The sequence below is a fragment of the Galeopterus variegatus genome, unplaced genomic scaffold (assembly GCF_000696425.1).
Source record: "Galeopterus variegatus unplaced genomic scaffold, G_variegatus-3.0.2 Scaffold1684, whole genome shotgun sequence".
Lineage (NCBI taxonomy): Eukaryota > Metazoa > Chordata > Mammalia > Dermoptera > Cynocephalidae > Galeopterus > Galeopterus variegatus.
Window position 1 is genome coordinate 149062 of NW_007727795.1, and position 15732 is coordinate 164793.

A 15732-nucleotide genomic window follows, 5' to 3' on the forward strand; every position below is an offset into this window, starting at 1 on the left:
GGGAGTCCGCTAAAGGTGACGAGGGGGAAGCTCCCATGTTCAGGCAGGAAGGAGAGAGGAAGGTAGGGAGGTGGAGAAGAGAGAATACTTCGGCCGGTGGGAGGGAAAGACACAAATATAGATGACGTCCCCACTATAATGTGCCAGTCCCGGAGGTTCAGAGACGAACTGGGAGTGAGGAAGGTATAAGTCGTCACTTAACCTTCCGTCACCTCGGCAAGGGCGAGTGCCCGGAGGCTCGAAGGAACCCGGCACTGGGATTTTCGGGAGCCCTGGGCTCAGACAAACAGAAACAGTAAATTGAAAGAGAAAGCGAGAGAATGGGAGCTTTGCCCTGCAAGGATCGCCTTTAACTTTGGGTTGGGAGAGGAGTAGAATGTGGATGGTCTGGAGTGACAAGGGAGTATTTAGGGGTCCACTGAGGCCCTGAAGACCGTAGTGGGGCATACTGCCCCTGTTAGGGCTGGACGCCGGAGGGGTAGTTCTAGTTTAAAATGGCACCTCTAAAGGGATACTTCCATTTGGATGAGCCGGTGGTGGGTGCGGAAAGCCAGCGCCAGAGAAAATGGACAAGGGCGAAGTGTCAGCAGCGGGAACCGCCGAGAGAGTGAAGGAGGTCCGAGAAGGAGTCCCCTCGGGTAAGGGGTGAGCTCCTCCTGGGTTTTGGCACCAATGAAAGAATGACCGGACCCGAGCTGACAGTTCACCGGAGAAGTTCCACTTTATTTGAGGGTGAAGCATACATTTATAGAGAGCTGAGTTCTGGGAGAGGGTGGTTAGTACGGGGGGCGATGGCTGATTGGTCGGAAGGGCGGGTGATGATTTTGATAGGCCATACTTTGGCGCCGGTGGGAATGTTAGGACTCGGAAGAGAAGCCGGAAAGGCACCATGTTTTAGGGAATGTCTCCTTTGGGGTTTTATGGGGCCCTACAAAGAGGAGATAGAAAATTAAGTATATTTGCAAGAAAAAAAGAATGCCTTTGAAATATCTAGTGACTGCTTAATATCATTAGTAAAACATTTTGATCTCTTGCAGTGTCAGGTGTGACGTTTAGGAGGAGGTAGTGATTTCTATAAGGTAGAAGCTGTTTAGAATGAAGTTTCTCTGAGTTTAACTCAGCCATGGAAAGAGCTCAAGATCTGCCTGTCCATGTTCCCACCTGTTTTCCTCTCCCCATCGAGTAAATGACTCTACTCTGCTGTTTTAGGGACAGGTCACATCACAGGACACTTCAGACTATTGCTCTTTCCCACATCTTTCTGCTCATTCTCACCTTGGTGCCTCTGCTTATTCCCTGTCACAGAAGACTTATTGAAATGTTGGCTTCTGGTTCTTATCACTGACTGTGCAGCAGAATTGCCTTTTAAAACATGTAAGTATTCGGAGGTATCTGTGTACAGATACAGGTATTCAGGAGCTTTTAAAAAATACAGATACTCTGGGCCGGCCCGGTGACGCACTGGATAGTGCGCTGCTTGGGAAGCGCAGCGGCGCTCCCGCCCGAGGGTTCGGATCCCACATACAGACCGGTTCCCGCTCACTGGCTGAGCGAGGCGCGGGGGCAACACCGAGGTTTGCAATCCCGTTGCCGGTCCCCGGTCCGGTACGGGGGCAACACTGAGGGTTGCGATCCGTTGCCGGACACGGAAAAAGACAAAAGACAAAAAAAAAAAAAAAAAAAAATACAGATACTCTGGAGGCTTTGGTGTTAGATGGCAGAATTACCCCAGACCTTAGAATCTCCCTGCTCATACACTTAAAAGAAACAAAACAGAAGTTAAAACCAGCAAAAGAGGAGCTGGCTGGTTAGCTCAGGTGGTTAGAGTACAGTGTTAAACACCAAGGTCAAGGGTTCAGAGATCCCCGTAATGGCCAGTTGACAAAAGAAAAGAAAACCAGCAAAAGATGCACCAGCCTTCAATCACAGAAGGGACTTAACCTCTTTGAAAACCAGTAGCCAGAGAAGGTATCACAGAAGATTACAGGAATCATTATCTCAGATTTTTTCCATAGTGTTCATTCAATGCAAAATATGGGGGGTAAGTTTGACTCAAGAATTTTATACTCCATCAATTTTTGTTATATAGAAAGACAGCAGTGTTCTTTTTTTTAAAAAATGCATGAACTCAAGGAAAGGCTCATGAATCTGTCTTCAAAAATCTACAGAGTAATCTGGGGATCAACTAAATTGGTTCATTCATTCAGCAAATGTTTATTGACTGCCCGTTATGTGCCAAACACTGTTGGAGGCACTGGGGATGTAACAGTCCATTCATTAGGTTACATTCCGGTGAATAATGGTGAAGTCATTGTTCTGTTAAATATACAGCCAAGGCCAAATAATTGTCAGGAATAATATTTCAGAAGGTAGATATGAGAGTACTTCAAAAAGTTAATGAAAGGATTCATATGATCTTTTAATGCTATTTTTCCATGAACTTTTTGAAGTTCCCTTGTATTATAAAACATGGGAATGTAAAACTATTCACAGAACAAATAGAATCATTTGGAGTTTGGGTTGGCAAATTTTCTCATTTTATTTGGGAGCAAGAGATATATCTAAACATCAAGGAATAGAGATTTTAGTATATCATATAAAATTAGAAAGAAAACCCCTGAAATAATTAAAATGAAAGAATATGCAGTACAACCCCCCAAGACAATGAAGGCAGTCTACATAGCCAAAGATACAAAACAAAGGAAGCATTAAGAGCTGAAAACATAAAATAAGATGACCAAATTTAGGTCACACATCTGTAATATCAATAAATACCAATGGAGTAAATACCTATTAAAGGAAAAAGACCCAGATTATCCCCCAAATAAAACCCTACTGTGTATCACATAGAAGGGATATTGGACAAAGACAGCTCCTGAGTTTTTAAAAGGAAACTGGGTTTTTTAATAGCAAAACTAGACAAGGTTGAGTTCAAGATGAATGGTACAAATGCTGCAGAGGGGCACCGGATGATGATAAGGGTGTAAGTCCATAGGGAGGCCAGAGCAGGAAACCCGGGGTCAGAACACCAGCTGTATACATGGCAGGAGGTGCCAGGAGAAATGGACAGAGACCGTGACTCGCCTTAGGAATCCACAATAGACCAGGGAGACAAAATTAAACAAGCATGTGGAAGATTTAAATAATGTGTCCTCATTCTAGTGTTTAGCTGGAATGTCACCTCTTCAGAGAAGCCTCCTCGATGACCCCAATCTAAAGTAACTTGCCCAGTCACTCACTGTCATACCACCTTTTTATTACCTCTGTAGCGCTCTGTTCTTCTGTGCTCGTATTGGTTCATTATCTTGTGTTTTGTTTTGTTATTTGGCCAAAATCTCCATGAAAGAGAGAGCCAGTTGTCGTGTTCACTGCTGTAGTCCCAGTGCTCAGAAGAGTGCCTGGCAAACAAGTCATTCTTGTTTTAATAAATGCCTGCTGAGTGCCTGCTATATGCCAGGCCCTATTCTAGGAACTCTGAATACTTCAGTGACCCCTGTCCTCGTGGTGGTTACCTTCCAGCAGAGGGCGTGTGGAAGACAAGACATTTAATTGAGAAGTGGCATACGGAATGTCAGGAGGTGGTCAGTGCTGTGGGGAAGTGGAGCGGGTAGGAACAGCTAGGAGAACGAGGCTTGGCGCGGTGGGCTGCAGTTTTGAGAAGAATGGTCATGGGAGACTGCCTTGAGATGGTGACATTGGAGCAGATGTGGGGGAGGCAGTTAGCCACATAGCTCTCCGGGGAAAGGTGTTTCAGAAGGAGGAACACAAGAATAGGAGCATTAATACGAGGGTGCAAAGACAAGTTGGGGCCTTGAACCCCAAGTGAAGGGGCATGGACTTCTATTGAGACTAGAGGTAGGAAGTTGGCCCTGAGCAAATGCTGCTGAATCAGCTGGAGCAGCATGAGGAATGTCAACTGATACGTGACCTTGAGCCAAGATACTGATCATGGGCAGTTTTGCTTCGATGTAATATAATCACTAGTTCTTCTCTTATAAATTGTTTTGAGGGATATAATGTGTGCTAATTATAATTATTAAAATGTCCATTTAGAACATTTATTAGCACAAATGAATTTAACTGTCTCAAACATAGAAGCAAAATATTGTGTGGAATGAAACTATATAATTAGACTGTTAATGAAAATACTCACATACCTCTGCATGATTGAAAATGAAAGCTTAACAGTCTCAAAGAGATGGTGCTAAATATTTACATATCTGTCTGAGACGCACATTTTTAAATGCTAAAAATATTCATTGTTAATGACTGGAAGGGAAGTCTAGGTTTAATGTAGTAATAAACTTCCATACATTTGTCTTGCACCAAATTCAAAGCCAATTTTGTAAAGTATTACAGGCAGCCTTTGAAATAAGAACTGCTGAAATAAAAGGAGACTCTTTCCAAGCAATTAACAGTATCTATTTAGCAAGAGAAAAGTTTGCAAAATGATTAAGAAATGAGAAAGTTTGCTTAACAGGTTGGCTGTTATTTATCTGAGTTTTACATACATGTCTTAAAATTTTCCTTCTGAAGTGTGAAGTTATTGAGACGTGAAGAGGACACTCTGAGAGAGTTATACCAAAGTACAGTAACAGGAACCAGGTAGCAAGGAAAAAAATCCATGCTAGATTTTCTTCATGAAAAGATCTGGCCTAGGTCATTTCTTTAATCCTTTTCCTCATTTGTAAAATGGTGATAGAAGTAAAACTTCTGTCGTATGGTATAATGTGAGAGAAAGTGTAGAAACTGATTACTAATATGCTTGGGGCAAAATAAGTGCTCACTAATTACATGAAGCACCTCTGAGTGTCATGTGTCCAAGTGTGGTCGCTGGATCAGCAGCATGGTCTCCTGGGAGCTTACTAGAAATCACAGTTTCTGACCCTGCTGAATGAGACTTTACATCTTAACAAATCCCTCAGGTGATGAACATGCACATTAATGTTGGAAAAATATTGACTTAGAGCAATGGTTGGCAAACCGAGGCCCACACTGGCCTGCTGACTGTTTCTATAAGTAAAGTTTTATTTGAGCACAGCCATGCCCATTCATATACATATTGCCTATGGCTGCCCTAGTGCGATGGCTACAGCTGCACAGAGGTCAGTCATTGCATTAGAGACAATAAGGCCAGCAAAGTAGAGAATATTTACTCTGGATTTTTAAGAAAAAGTTTGTTGGTACCTGATGGAGAGGACCAGCTCTAGTGTCAGATCACCTGGGTTCAAATCCACCTCCCCTTCAGTAGCTGTGAACCAAGTTGCTTGTATCCTGTTTCCCCATCTGTAAAATCGTGATACCAGTATCTATTTCATGGTGGTTTTGGTAAGAAATGAGATGGTACATGTTGAATTGCTTATCTTTTCTTTCATAACAAATCATACCAAAACTTAATGACTTAAAACAACAGAACACCTATTTGCTCACAATTCTGCAGCCTGGTCTAGGCCCAGCTGGGCGATTCTTCTGCTGGTCTTGCCATGGTCACCTATGGAGTTGCATTTGGCTAGGTGTTTGGTTGGGAGCTGAGATACTCTTTCCCTGTAGCTTCAGCGCCCCTCCCTCTTTCCATGTCTTCTGTCCATCTCAGAGTGGCCTCTTCACATGATCTCTTGAGCAGAGGAGCTGGACTTCTTGCATGGCAATTCAGGGCTCCAAAGAATGCAAAAGCAAAAGCTGACAAGCTTTCTTAAGACTTCAGACTGGAACTGGACCATGTCAATTCTGCCACATTTTATTGGTTAAAGCAAGTCACAAGACCAATCAGACTCAAGGGGAGAAGACTACACAAGGGCATGAATACTGGGAAGTGTTCCACTGGGGGCCATCCCTGTGACAGATTGCCACACACGGAAGAACATACAAAGTATGCAATAAATGTTATCTGCCTCCGCTACTAAGAAATGCATATGTACATGGGATTTGTTTTGTGGAGGGAGGCTCTAGGTGTAGTAAGTGCCTTCTCCATGTGCTTTCCCCCTGATTGGAATTCCTTTTCTCACCCTCTCTATCACTTCAAATTAAGGGGAAAGAAAAGGGGGTGAGTTGTCAAATTTGGTTGGAAGCGTGAGGCCTGTTTTTGTTAGAAAGTGTGTTGATTCCTTACCCAGCAGTGTGCCCTCTCTCTGAGCTCCTCTTGCCTTTGGGTAGTAGCATGATGACTTGGGTAAGCACCAGCTGACCATAGCCCTCCTTCCTCGTTTCTTGGCTGTGCTCTGTGATTGTGTCAATATGATAAATTGCCTTTCTGCTCTTGTGGATGCAAACCAGCTTCACCCACCCAGGCTATTGTAAATTATATGAGCCCCTTCTGGTCCTCTTCTTTTGGACTAGTAATTCCTTCTCCTGGGAATAGTTGATGAAGGAAGAACTGTGCAGCTTACATCAGTTAGGACTGCCTCACAAATGGCCACATTTTAAAATAAACTGAGAGAGAGGAATTTTGGATCATCTGTGCATTTTCTTATGTGCTTGACTCCTTCATTTTCAGAGATTGTGTTTTAGCTTCATTGCAGCACATGGGCCCAGATTCCATGGAGCTTTACGTATGTCTTATGCCAGTTTTGAAGGAAAATGTCTTTAGCCATCACCCTGTGCAAAAATCAGAAAGATGTGATTATAATTTAGCCAAGACAAATAGTGTTTTCCTTAAAGCTTGCAACAATTGCTGTGAATGAGCGAATGTTTATACAAGGTGTGAAATTAAGTTTTATATAGTCACAAAATGTGAGTCCTCGCCAACAGCTCTGAAATCATATTTATATTTTGGGTAACAATTTCACTGGTGTTCTTTGTTGCAATTAGGAGTCCTGCTGCTTCAAGAAATAATACTGTCATCCAGATTTAGCTCTTGATAAAGAAAGCTAAACTGATTTCTCATAAAAACCTGGAGTTTAATCCTTGCTTTTGAAATGTGCAAATTCTGTCAAAAATTTTGGGTGACTGAAACTTTTCCTCCAGGGTTTTATTTCCTAATCTACTCCACTGAACTGTTTTTTCCACTAGTAAGGAATTAAATCGTGTCTGCTGACTGCTGTCTACTGCGAGAAGTGTCAGAATTCGAACTGAGGTGGTTCTCTTTAGCAGCAGTGAAGTAGTTAAAGCTCAGTGTTTTTGTGCCTTTTATTTTTTTAAATGGGACTAGGCAGGCTAATGTTTCTATACAGCTTTTCCAGAAGATAGTCAAAACCCATTTTAAAAGAGAGTTTCCAAAAAAGGGCAGAATTCACAAAATAATTGAATATCATGCACTTATTTTTAAGAACTAATTGGGAAGCATAACTGCCTACTGTCAGATTGTTCCTGATGGATGAAGAATGATGTATTATTTTGTACCCCTTACTTTTTGCCCTAAGGTCCCGTTTGTTTTATGGTAAGACAAAGTGCAGACACATGAAATAGCTTGCTGTGTCTGTGAGGTGGTGCCTGCCAGTCTCTTTTCAGCTCTTCTGAATACTAGAATCTCTTAATCATTGAAGCCTTCTGCTGATTGCAGTAGTCTGTGTTTTGGGGTCAAAATCAGGTGTGTTGTGAATGAGAGGAAAAGTGTAGCCTGGTCCAGCATTTGATATTTAATGGACTGGGTGGCTGCTTTATTTCTAAAGCCCTTTCGTGCTTAGAGCTACTTGGTGTTGTTAAGTGGCAGCTCACTTTCTCTCCTCTCCCCTCCACCCACCTCCCTTTTTAAAGGCCATTTTCACATTGTAAGCTCTTACACGTGTGTGTGTGTGCATGTGTGTGTATACATATGCAAGGGTACTTCAAAAAATTCATGGAAAAATAGAATTGGAAGATAATACGAACCTTTCCATGAACTTTCTGAAGTACCCTTGTGTTACTCCCCTCTACCCCCTCCACAAGAAACAGCAATTTTTTGTTAGTGATATATTTGTACTTTTGGCAATTCACAAACTAAAAAACCATTTAAAGAGAAAACTAAGGTTTAAGCTTAAATTCTGAATTGGAAATTAGTACAATTTTATTATGTTTTAAATAAAAAGTTAAAATGTTAATTTAGGCAGACCCAATAGCCTAAAGTTTTGAGGAAAAAAATAGGTCCTATGGAATCCTACAGGTAGATTCTCTCCACCCACCTACCCACCTGTCCTTCTGGTGCCAGATGCTGTTGTACAAGTACTTAGCATGGTCTAGTGGAAGGAACCCATTTCAAGGTAAGGAATATTCCATGGTAAGCGGCTTTGCCACTGAGCAGATATTTCCATGGAGGTGTCACTTGAAGAGAGCTCCCTTCATTTCTTCTTTCAAAAGGTATTTCATTGAGCAGCTGTCATCTTCCAGGCCCTGTGCAAGGGGGATAGCAGACAGCAGTAAGAGCAGGGTTCCCTAAGTGATAAAAAAAGAATTTTAAGAACAGTTTGTATATTTAGTAGCAAGTAAGTAATGCAACTTAGCTGGGAAAAAAAAATGTTTGCTTATAGTTATATGCTTTTAAAACAGAGAGGAAGATACACAAGTATTGGTTAAATACCCTAATGTGCTTAAATTGAGATTGCAAAGATACTCTGGATTTTATGTTTTAATTCATTGGTTGGCCCAATGTTCTTTAAAATGAGGAGGCAAAGAGGAAGGTGCTACGTCTCGTATTTGGCCTAGATTGGGTGTTCACTGCCACCAGCCTACTGCCTCAGGAGAGCCAGACTATGCCCAAGGAGCTCCCAAGGCCCAAGGCATGGGTGGGAGGGAAGAGCAAAAAGGCAGGTGATACAGTGACAGCCATCATCTCTGCCGTATGTCACTTTGCTGTGCAACCTTGTGCACCACATTGTCACCAGGTAGTTGTAGCTACATCATTCCGTGTATGTGAAGTTTAGGATGACAATTCATTTCTGTATATAGAGTGCTCTTCCTTGAAATAAATTTTAGGGCTTTGTAGTATAAAGGAAGGGCAAGGATTGTTGGAGGATTGTCACCAGGTAGTTGTAGCTACATCATTCCGTGTATGTGAAGTTTAGGATGACAATTCATTTCTGTATATAGAGGGCTCTTCCTTGAAATAAATTTTAGGGCTTTGTAGTATAAAGGAAGGGCAAGGATTGTTGGAGAAAGGGTGAGATGATCTAGCAGTATTATAGAGAGCAAGAAAATTTTCTTTGCTGCAAGTTTTTTATATATAAAATTTAAAACTATGGAGAAAGGGCCCCCTTGAGATGATTTATCCAGATTTGCAATTAACTATTTAATGGAGAGCTTCAAAAGTATGTAGAAGTAGACAGAATATTGTAATGAACTTGTATACCTCAACAACCATCAGCCTTTTATATTTTGAGCCAAATCTAAGACATCATATCATTTAATCCATAAGTAATTCACTATGGATCTCAAAAGTATAAAGATACATAGTATAAACACTTTTTTAAAAGCATAACCATAATATTGTCCCACCTAAAGTAAAACTATTAGTAGTTTCATAACATCAACTGTTCAGTTTTCAAATTTCCAGTTGTCTCATAGGTGGCATAAATTCTTTTCTTTTTTTTTTTTTTTAACAGTTTCTTTGAATTGGGTTCCAAATAAAATCCACATCTGTGATTGGTTAATATGTGTCTCCTTTAATCTGTAGTTCTTCCCTCCATATCTCTCTCGTTAAGTTTGGTGGGGGGGGGGTTTTCTTTGAAATTTTGTTGTTGAAGAAACCAAGTTGTTTTCCACAGTATGGATTTTGCTGGCCCCATCCCTGTGGTTTTGTTGAACGTGTGTCCCGTCCTCTGTATGCAGTGTAAGTATGGTAGCTGGATCAAGGGGCTCGGTCAGAGGCATGTTGGATTTGCTTGTTTTTCATAAGGCTGCGTCACTGATAGTATTGTGTTCTGTTGGGGTGTCTCTCTTTTTGATGATGTTAGCAGCTGTTTATGCTATGTCTGGGTTCCTTAGGGTACAGAGAAGTGATACAGTGATGTTTTCTTCTTCGTTCATCTATTAGTTGGAATGCTGTAAAGAGAAACTTCCCCATATCAACTGTTTGGTTGTCCTGTGATATACCTTACATAGGGCAGGCAGAGAAGATGCTTGAGTCTAACTTTTGTGTACCAGTTTTCAAAATTGAGTTGGTTCTCCAGCATCCTTCAATAATTGCCAACTCACTCTAATTACTTTTAAAGTGAATTGTTTTTTTAATTTGGCATAGGAGCATTTATTTTTGCAATGACTTAGGCCCTTTACATGGAACTAGAGCACTCCCAGGTTATTGGGGAACTGATGTGTGTACTGTGTTTCAGAGCCCCCTCGAGAGAGATGGATACCTGGCTCTCAGATAGGGGATGAGGCCTTCTTCATGGGCCAGCCAGCAGAGCAGAGTGGTCCCCAGCACCCAGAGAGCAGGTTGGGGACTGCAGCTGGATAAATCAGATTGCCCTAACCTTGGTTTTCTAGGAGTTGGAATACTCCTCACCAATCTAGACCAACTTACTTTCACAGACGAGGAAAATGAGGCCCAGAAAGATTGTCTAAGGTCACAGTAGTAGTGACAAGTAGTAACTAGAACCTAAATTTTCTCACTTTCAGTATAGCACTCTTTCCATCAACGGCTTTGACCTTTGGTTCTAGAGCTACCACTTCCTTATTTGACTGCTTTGTGATAGACACCACACTGTGTAGGGGACCAGTCATAGAATGTATCACATGTGAGATGTTCCTGAAGAAGCAACTTTTGACTAAAGTTCTAGAAATCATGACTGAAATAACAAGCAGCTGAAGGGTTAACTTTGCTGACTGGCTGGGTTGGCTGGGTGGTAAAGAATTCTGCTCAAGTTCATCCTTGTAACCGACATCAAAGTAGTACAGCTGCTACTAGAGTCCCAATTAGTACTTTCCCTGTTTAAATGGGGCGCCTACAAGTTAAATCTTGAGATAACTGTGTTGTGATCAGGATTTGGGAGAGCAGAAAGGGGGAAGGTCTCTTTTTATAATTATGGTGTTCATGAAGCATAATGATCTGTTTTTCAGGCTTTCCTGATTAGATGATAGCATTATAGATTAGAGATAGAACTAGCTTAGTTTATTGCTGTGTTCGTTTGTTATTTGGTTGGATGTCTTTTGGTAGCTATTTCTGTAATCACGGCAAATAGTTTATATTTACAGATTTTTTTAAAGCAAGTGATGAAGCAAATTGGTCAAAAGTTCATTATGTTGAGGAAGAAAAGAGACTTTGAAGATATTTCTTTGCTGACTTCTCTAAGTTGCCTTTCTTTCCTGGTGGGATTGGTTTGATTCATTGGCAAGGCCTATCTGTGACGGAAGATTGGACAGTGGTAATATTTGTTCTTCACATTTGGTGACAGGACTAGCATTCGGGAATCTGGGACTAATCCCACACTCTCCTCAGTAACAGGATAATAACCTAGTATACCCACTGCCCAGTGTCTGTTTTCCTTTTTCTCTGTTTTTCTTGGCCTTTGAGCTTAAGAGCTTAATTTATGATCAGCTGCTGAGGATAATGGAGAGGATGTTTGAATCTCTGGCATGACAGCATTTTAGAGCTGGAGTGTGCTTAGGTGCTTGGATTGAGTGAGTGACAAGAGGCTCAGTTCATTCTGGGCTCTCTCAACTTAGCCAGGTGACCTTGGGCACAGTTGACTTTAGTTCACCTCAGTTTCTTCCCTTTTAATTAGGAGTTGGACTAATAGAATTCAGAGGTTCCTTTAAACTCCTCTCTGTAATAACAACTCTGGGCACATAGAACTTCTCTGTCCTGGAGATGACAGTTATTGCCTCCGTCAGTCATTTCCTCACTGCCCTTACACCGTCCCTGGAGACGTGCCTGCCTTACACCCTGTGGAACACAGTTAAGTGACAGGATGCTCCAGATAGTATTGGGTCATGGAAGGCTGGAGTGGCTTTTGGCCACCAAATCCCCAGAGAATCAAAGCTGGCAGAGAGAGAGATGCTGCTTAGACCCCTGGCAGTCCCTCAGTTCCCTTCGCATCCCCGTCCCTTCGCAGTCTGGCAGCTTTCCTGTTGTTTGGATCTGTGAAAGACATCTGGGTGCTCTGCCAATGACCTCCCTTTTTTTCTCAACTCAGTTTTAGTGGGTTCCTGTTTCTTGCAGCCAGGTGATCCCAGAGGCGTCTTCTGTGTCCTCATGACACCCATGTGTTTCTCTGTCTTGCCATCCCTCATCTCTCCGGCTATTACGCGTTCTCATTTCCCTTTGCCTCCCTACGCTGGAACGCCTGAGGGCAGGCACTGTGTCTTGTTTGTCTTTGCTCCCCCAGCACTTATGACAATGTAGCAATGTGGTAAATTGTGGTTAAAAGAATGAATGACTAGGGCCGGCCCGGTGGCGCACTGCTACAGTGCGCCGCTTGGGAAGCGCGGCAGCGCTCCCGCCAAGGGGTCGGATCCCACATACAGACCGGTTCCCGCTCACTGGCTGAGCGAGGTGCAGGGAGCAACACCGAGGGTTGCGATCCCGTTGCCGGTCCCGGGCCGGTGCGGGTGCGACACTGAGGGTTGCGATCCATTGCCGGTCATGAAAAAAGACAAAAAGGAAAAAAAAAAAAAGAATGAATGACTAGACCACTGCTGCTTTTTTAAAAATTTAAAACAAGGAAATTGAACCCCAGAGAGATGATACTTGCTCAAACTTTAAGAAGCTTGTTTATTTAGAAGCAGCAGTTGGGTCAGAATTCAGGACTCTATCGAACTGTGCTTCCCTATAGCCATTGGTTTTAGTCTTCTCTCTCCTCTATTGGTTCTTTCCCGGGTCTAGCATGTAGGAAAACCACTGTCTCTGCTTCTGCCCACTCTCTGTTGGAGGTGTTAATAAACAGTGGGATTCATCAGCAGATTAAAGGACCAGTAACATGGTCCAGATGGCTCACTAACCAAATTCTCACATGCTCTTTGTAACACAGAGAGTTGATATTTACGACATTAAAAACTTAGGTGAACTTCTCATGATAGAGGTGCAGTGCTAAGCTGCTGTTTTTTGGGTGATAAAATTAGAAATGGCATTCCTTTTGAAAAAGAGATATAGAAACTTGAATATTCAGTAAACCTCCAAATCACATATTTAAAGGAAAAATAAATAACAGTAACCAAAACAAGTTTCACAAATGACTGCAAAGTAATTAAGTTTCTTTTTATGGCTTTTTGCATTGGCTTAAAGGTCAGCATGAAAATAGACGAGCATTAAACTTAGAACCAAGCATATCAGATGGAAAATCACTCAGGTTCCATTGAGCACCCACTGCCACCCGAGTTTTTACACCTGAAACCCAGTTCTCCCCAACATCTTTTGGGTTTGCTGGTTTAAAAATAAGTATTTGCCCTTCTGAGCAAATGGGAGATGAGGGAGCGATCTAGAAACACAGCCAGGAAGTGAGTACCAATGCAGTAACTAGTGAAGGGCAAATGGAGGATGTTTATTGCAGCACACCCAAGTGGCAAGAAAGCATCAGTGCAAAAATGCTGAAGAGTTTCATTGGGAGAGTGTACAATTAGACATCGGTCAAGTGTAACCTTCCATCAGCCACATTCTTCTCTCCCGTGCTGCACTCTTCAGGCAGATGGGCAGATGAAGCCCCACTGGGTGGAATGGACAGCCCAGATCTCGAAGTCAAAAGTCCCCAGTCTTGTTTCTGGCTCTGTCGCTGACCCACTCTTCATCTTTGGGCAGGCACTTCTTTGTGGGCCTGAGTGTCCTCATTTTTTAAGTGCAAGAATTAAACTTTGTGATCTCCAAGGCTGCTTCTCACTATAAAAACCCTATCTGCGTGGTTAGATATAATCACACATCTTGAATGTCCTGGGGTCATTAAAAGCTCAGCCTAGTTATAGTACAGTGTGGGGAGAATGGTCATCAGGATGCTAGGTAAGTATGACACAAGCTTTGGGTTATTCTGCTTCTGTATCAGTTAAGCCTGCTACCTTCTTCCCCAGTACCAGAAATCCTGTGACTGCCTAACTTAACAGTAGGACTAACTTAGCTAACTTGAACAGTAGTACAATTTGTTTATAACCAGATAATTTATTATGACAAGAAGTTCCAATGTGGGACAGCTCTGGGGAGTGTATTATACTCAATCAACTCTAAGATGACACCAACTGGAAGGTGCCCCCTTATTTTACATTCCACTGAGAAAGAAAAATCTCTGCTAATTAAATGATGCCATGCTATTGATTATTTTAAAAATACTGATTTCAGAGATAAATAAGTGTAAGGGAAAATGCTATCTTAGAATCCAGTGAAATATAGTAACTCAGTAGCACATCTTTGCAAACGGCCATTCTACCTCAGGCTAGCTGCTTTCATGATTGTAAGGTGGCTGCGGCCCATTTAAGCATGACAAGAAAAAGCTGAGACCTAGGTGGCTCTGCCTCTTCTGGTGCCTCCTGTAAGAAAAAGGAAACCTTTTCCTGAAACCCTGCAGCTGATATCTCTACATATCATTGGCCAGAATGGTTGCACATTGTACACGTGCCTATTGGCGTCCCAGGCATTGACAAGAGATCCAGAATTTCCCTCGTGGGATTAGAGTCAGACTCCTCAGGATTTACCCTCTAGCTGGGGACAGGATAAGAAAAAGGAAACCTTTTCCTGAAACTCTGCAGCTGATATCTCTACATATCATTGGCCAGAATGGTTGCACATTGTACACGTGCCTATTGGCGTCCCAGGCATTGACAAGAGATCTAGAATTTCCCTCGTGGGATTAGAGTCAGACTCCTCAGGATTTACCCTCTAGCTGGGGACAGGACCACCCTCCCTGTCACAGTTAGGGTTTGTTCACAAGGAAGAAAGGGAATGGACGAGAAACTAGACTTACTGATAAGAGTTTAAGATTGTGTCCAGGGAGGAATTGGTGACTAGAAGATGGTTTATGGTTAATGTCAGTCATCCTCCTGCTCTGAGCATTTGAGTGTTTGACATTTTATTGCTATATTAAATTGTTTTCCTTGTTTATAAATTCTGTAATAGTAATTACTTTCTACACATTTCTAAGTATTAAGTTTTGAACAAAATCCTCAATTTTTAAAACCATACAGTTTATTTCTGAGTACTTACTGATTGACTATATTATGTGATTATGTTCTTAAAATTCCTTTAAAAGTGGGTATTGGATTAGTGGTGTTTGTACATTTCTCATCTTCCTCCCTGCATACATTTAGGCTTAATTTTATAATTTTTTAATGCCTCACAACAAAGGAACAAGGTGTTCTCATTGTTCCTACTTTTTCTTTGGAATAATACAACTGCTTATCCTTTTTCTTATAAAGATCTGGAAAAATTGAGTCAGTAGAGCCCACTCGCTACTGGATGAAGCTCAAGTGACCCATTTCCTCCCCCTTTCTCCTGAAAAGTTTAGGGTGATTTAGTTCTGCGTTTCTTGGTACTCGCCTTTGAAGGATGGTGCCTAATCGTTCTTGATTTTCTGGGCAGGACTGATGGAGCAAACTCTGTAAGCGGCCCTGTTCAGACAGTGGCTCTTGTGCTGCAACAGTTCTCCTGGTGGATGTTGCCAGGGGTCCTCCTGGCCTTGTTGCCACAAGAGCATTGCTCCTACTTGAGGCTGTCTTCATTCAGCCCAGGTACCTGGAAAGTTCAGCAAAGAAGCTGGACAATAGCAGTCAAAGACCTGACAGTCATTCGTTCATTCGGTGGATGTTTACTAAGCCCTAGTGCATACCGGGCCCAGTGCTAGACGATGGGGCGACGGGGACATATCACTTCAGACGTTAGTGTGGTTTTTGAGGAATTTGTTGCTGGAG

The 15732-nt window shown here is 42.2% G+C and overlaps 1 protein-coding gene across 3 annotated transcripts in view; it reads left to right on the forward strand.

The window, feature by feature from the left end:
* MED27 (mediator complex subunit 27) overlaps positions 1–15732 on the forward strand; it is a 212896-nt gene that overhangs the window by 98288 nt on the left and 98876 nt on the right. The window contains exon 4 of one of the 3 annotated variants that reach the window (XM_008578429.1): positions 1210–1368. The exons of the other annotated variants lie outside the window; for them this stretch is intronic. Within the exon in view, the coding sequence (XP_008576651.1) occupies positions 1210–1345 (136 nt within the window). The 3' untranslated portion in view covers positions 1346–1368. Of the gene's footprint in view, positions 1–1209; positions 1369–15732 lie in introns of those variants that run through there. 3 annotated transcript variants of the gene reach the window in all.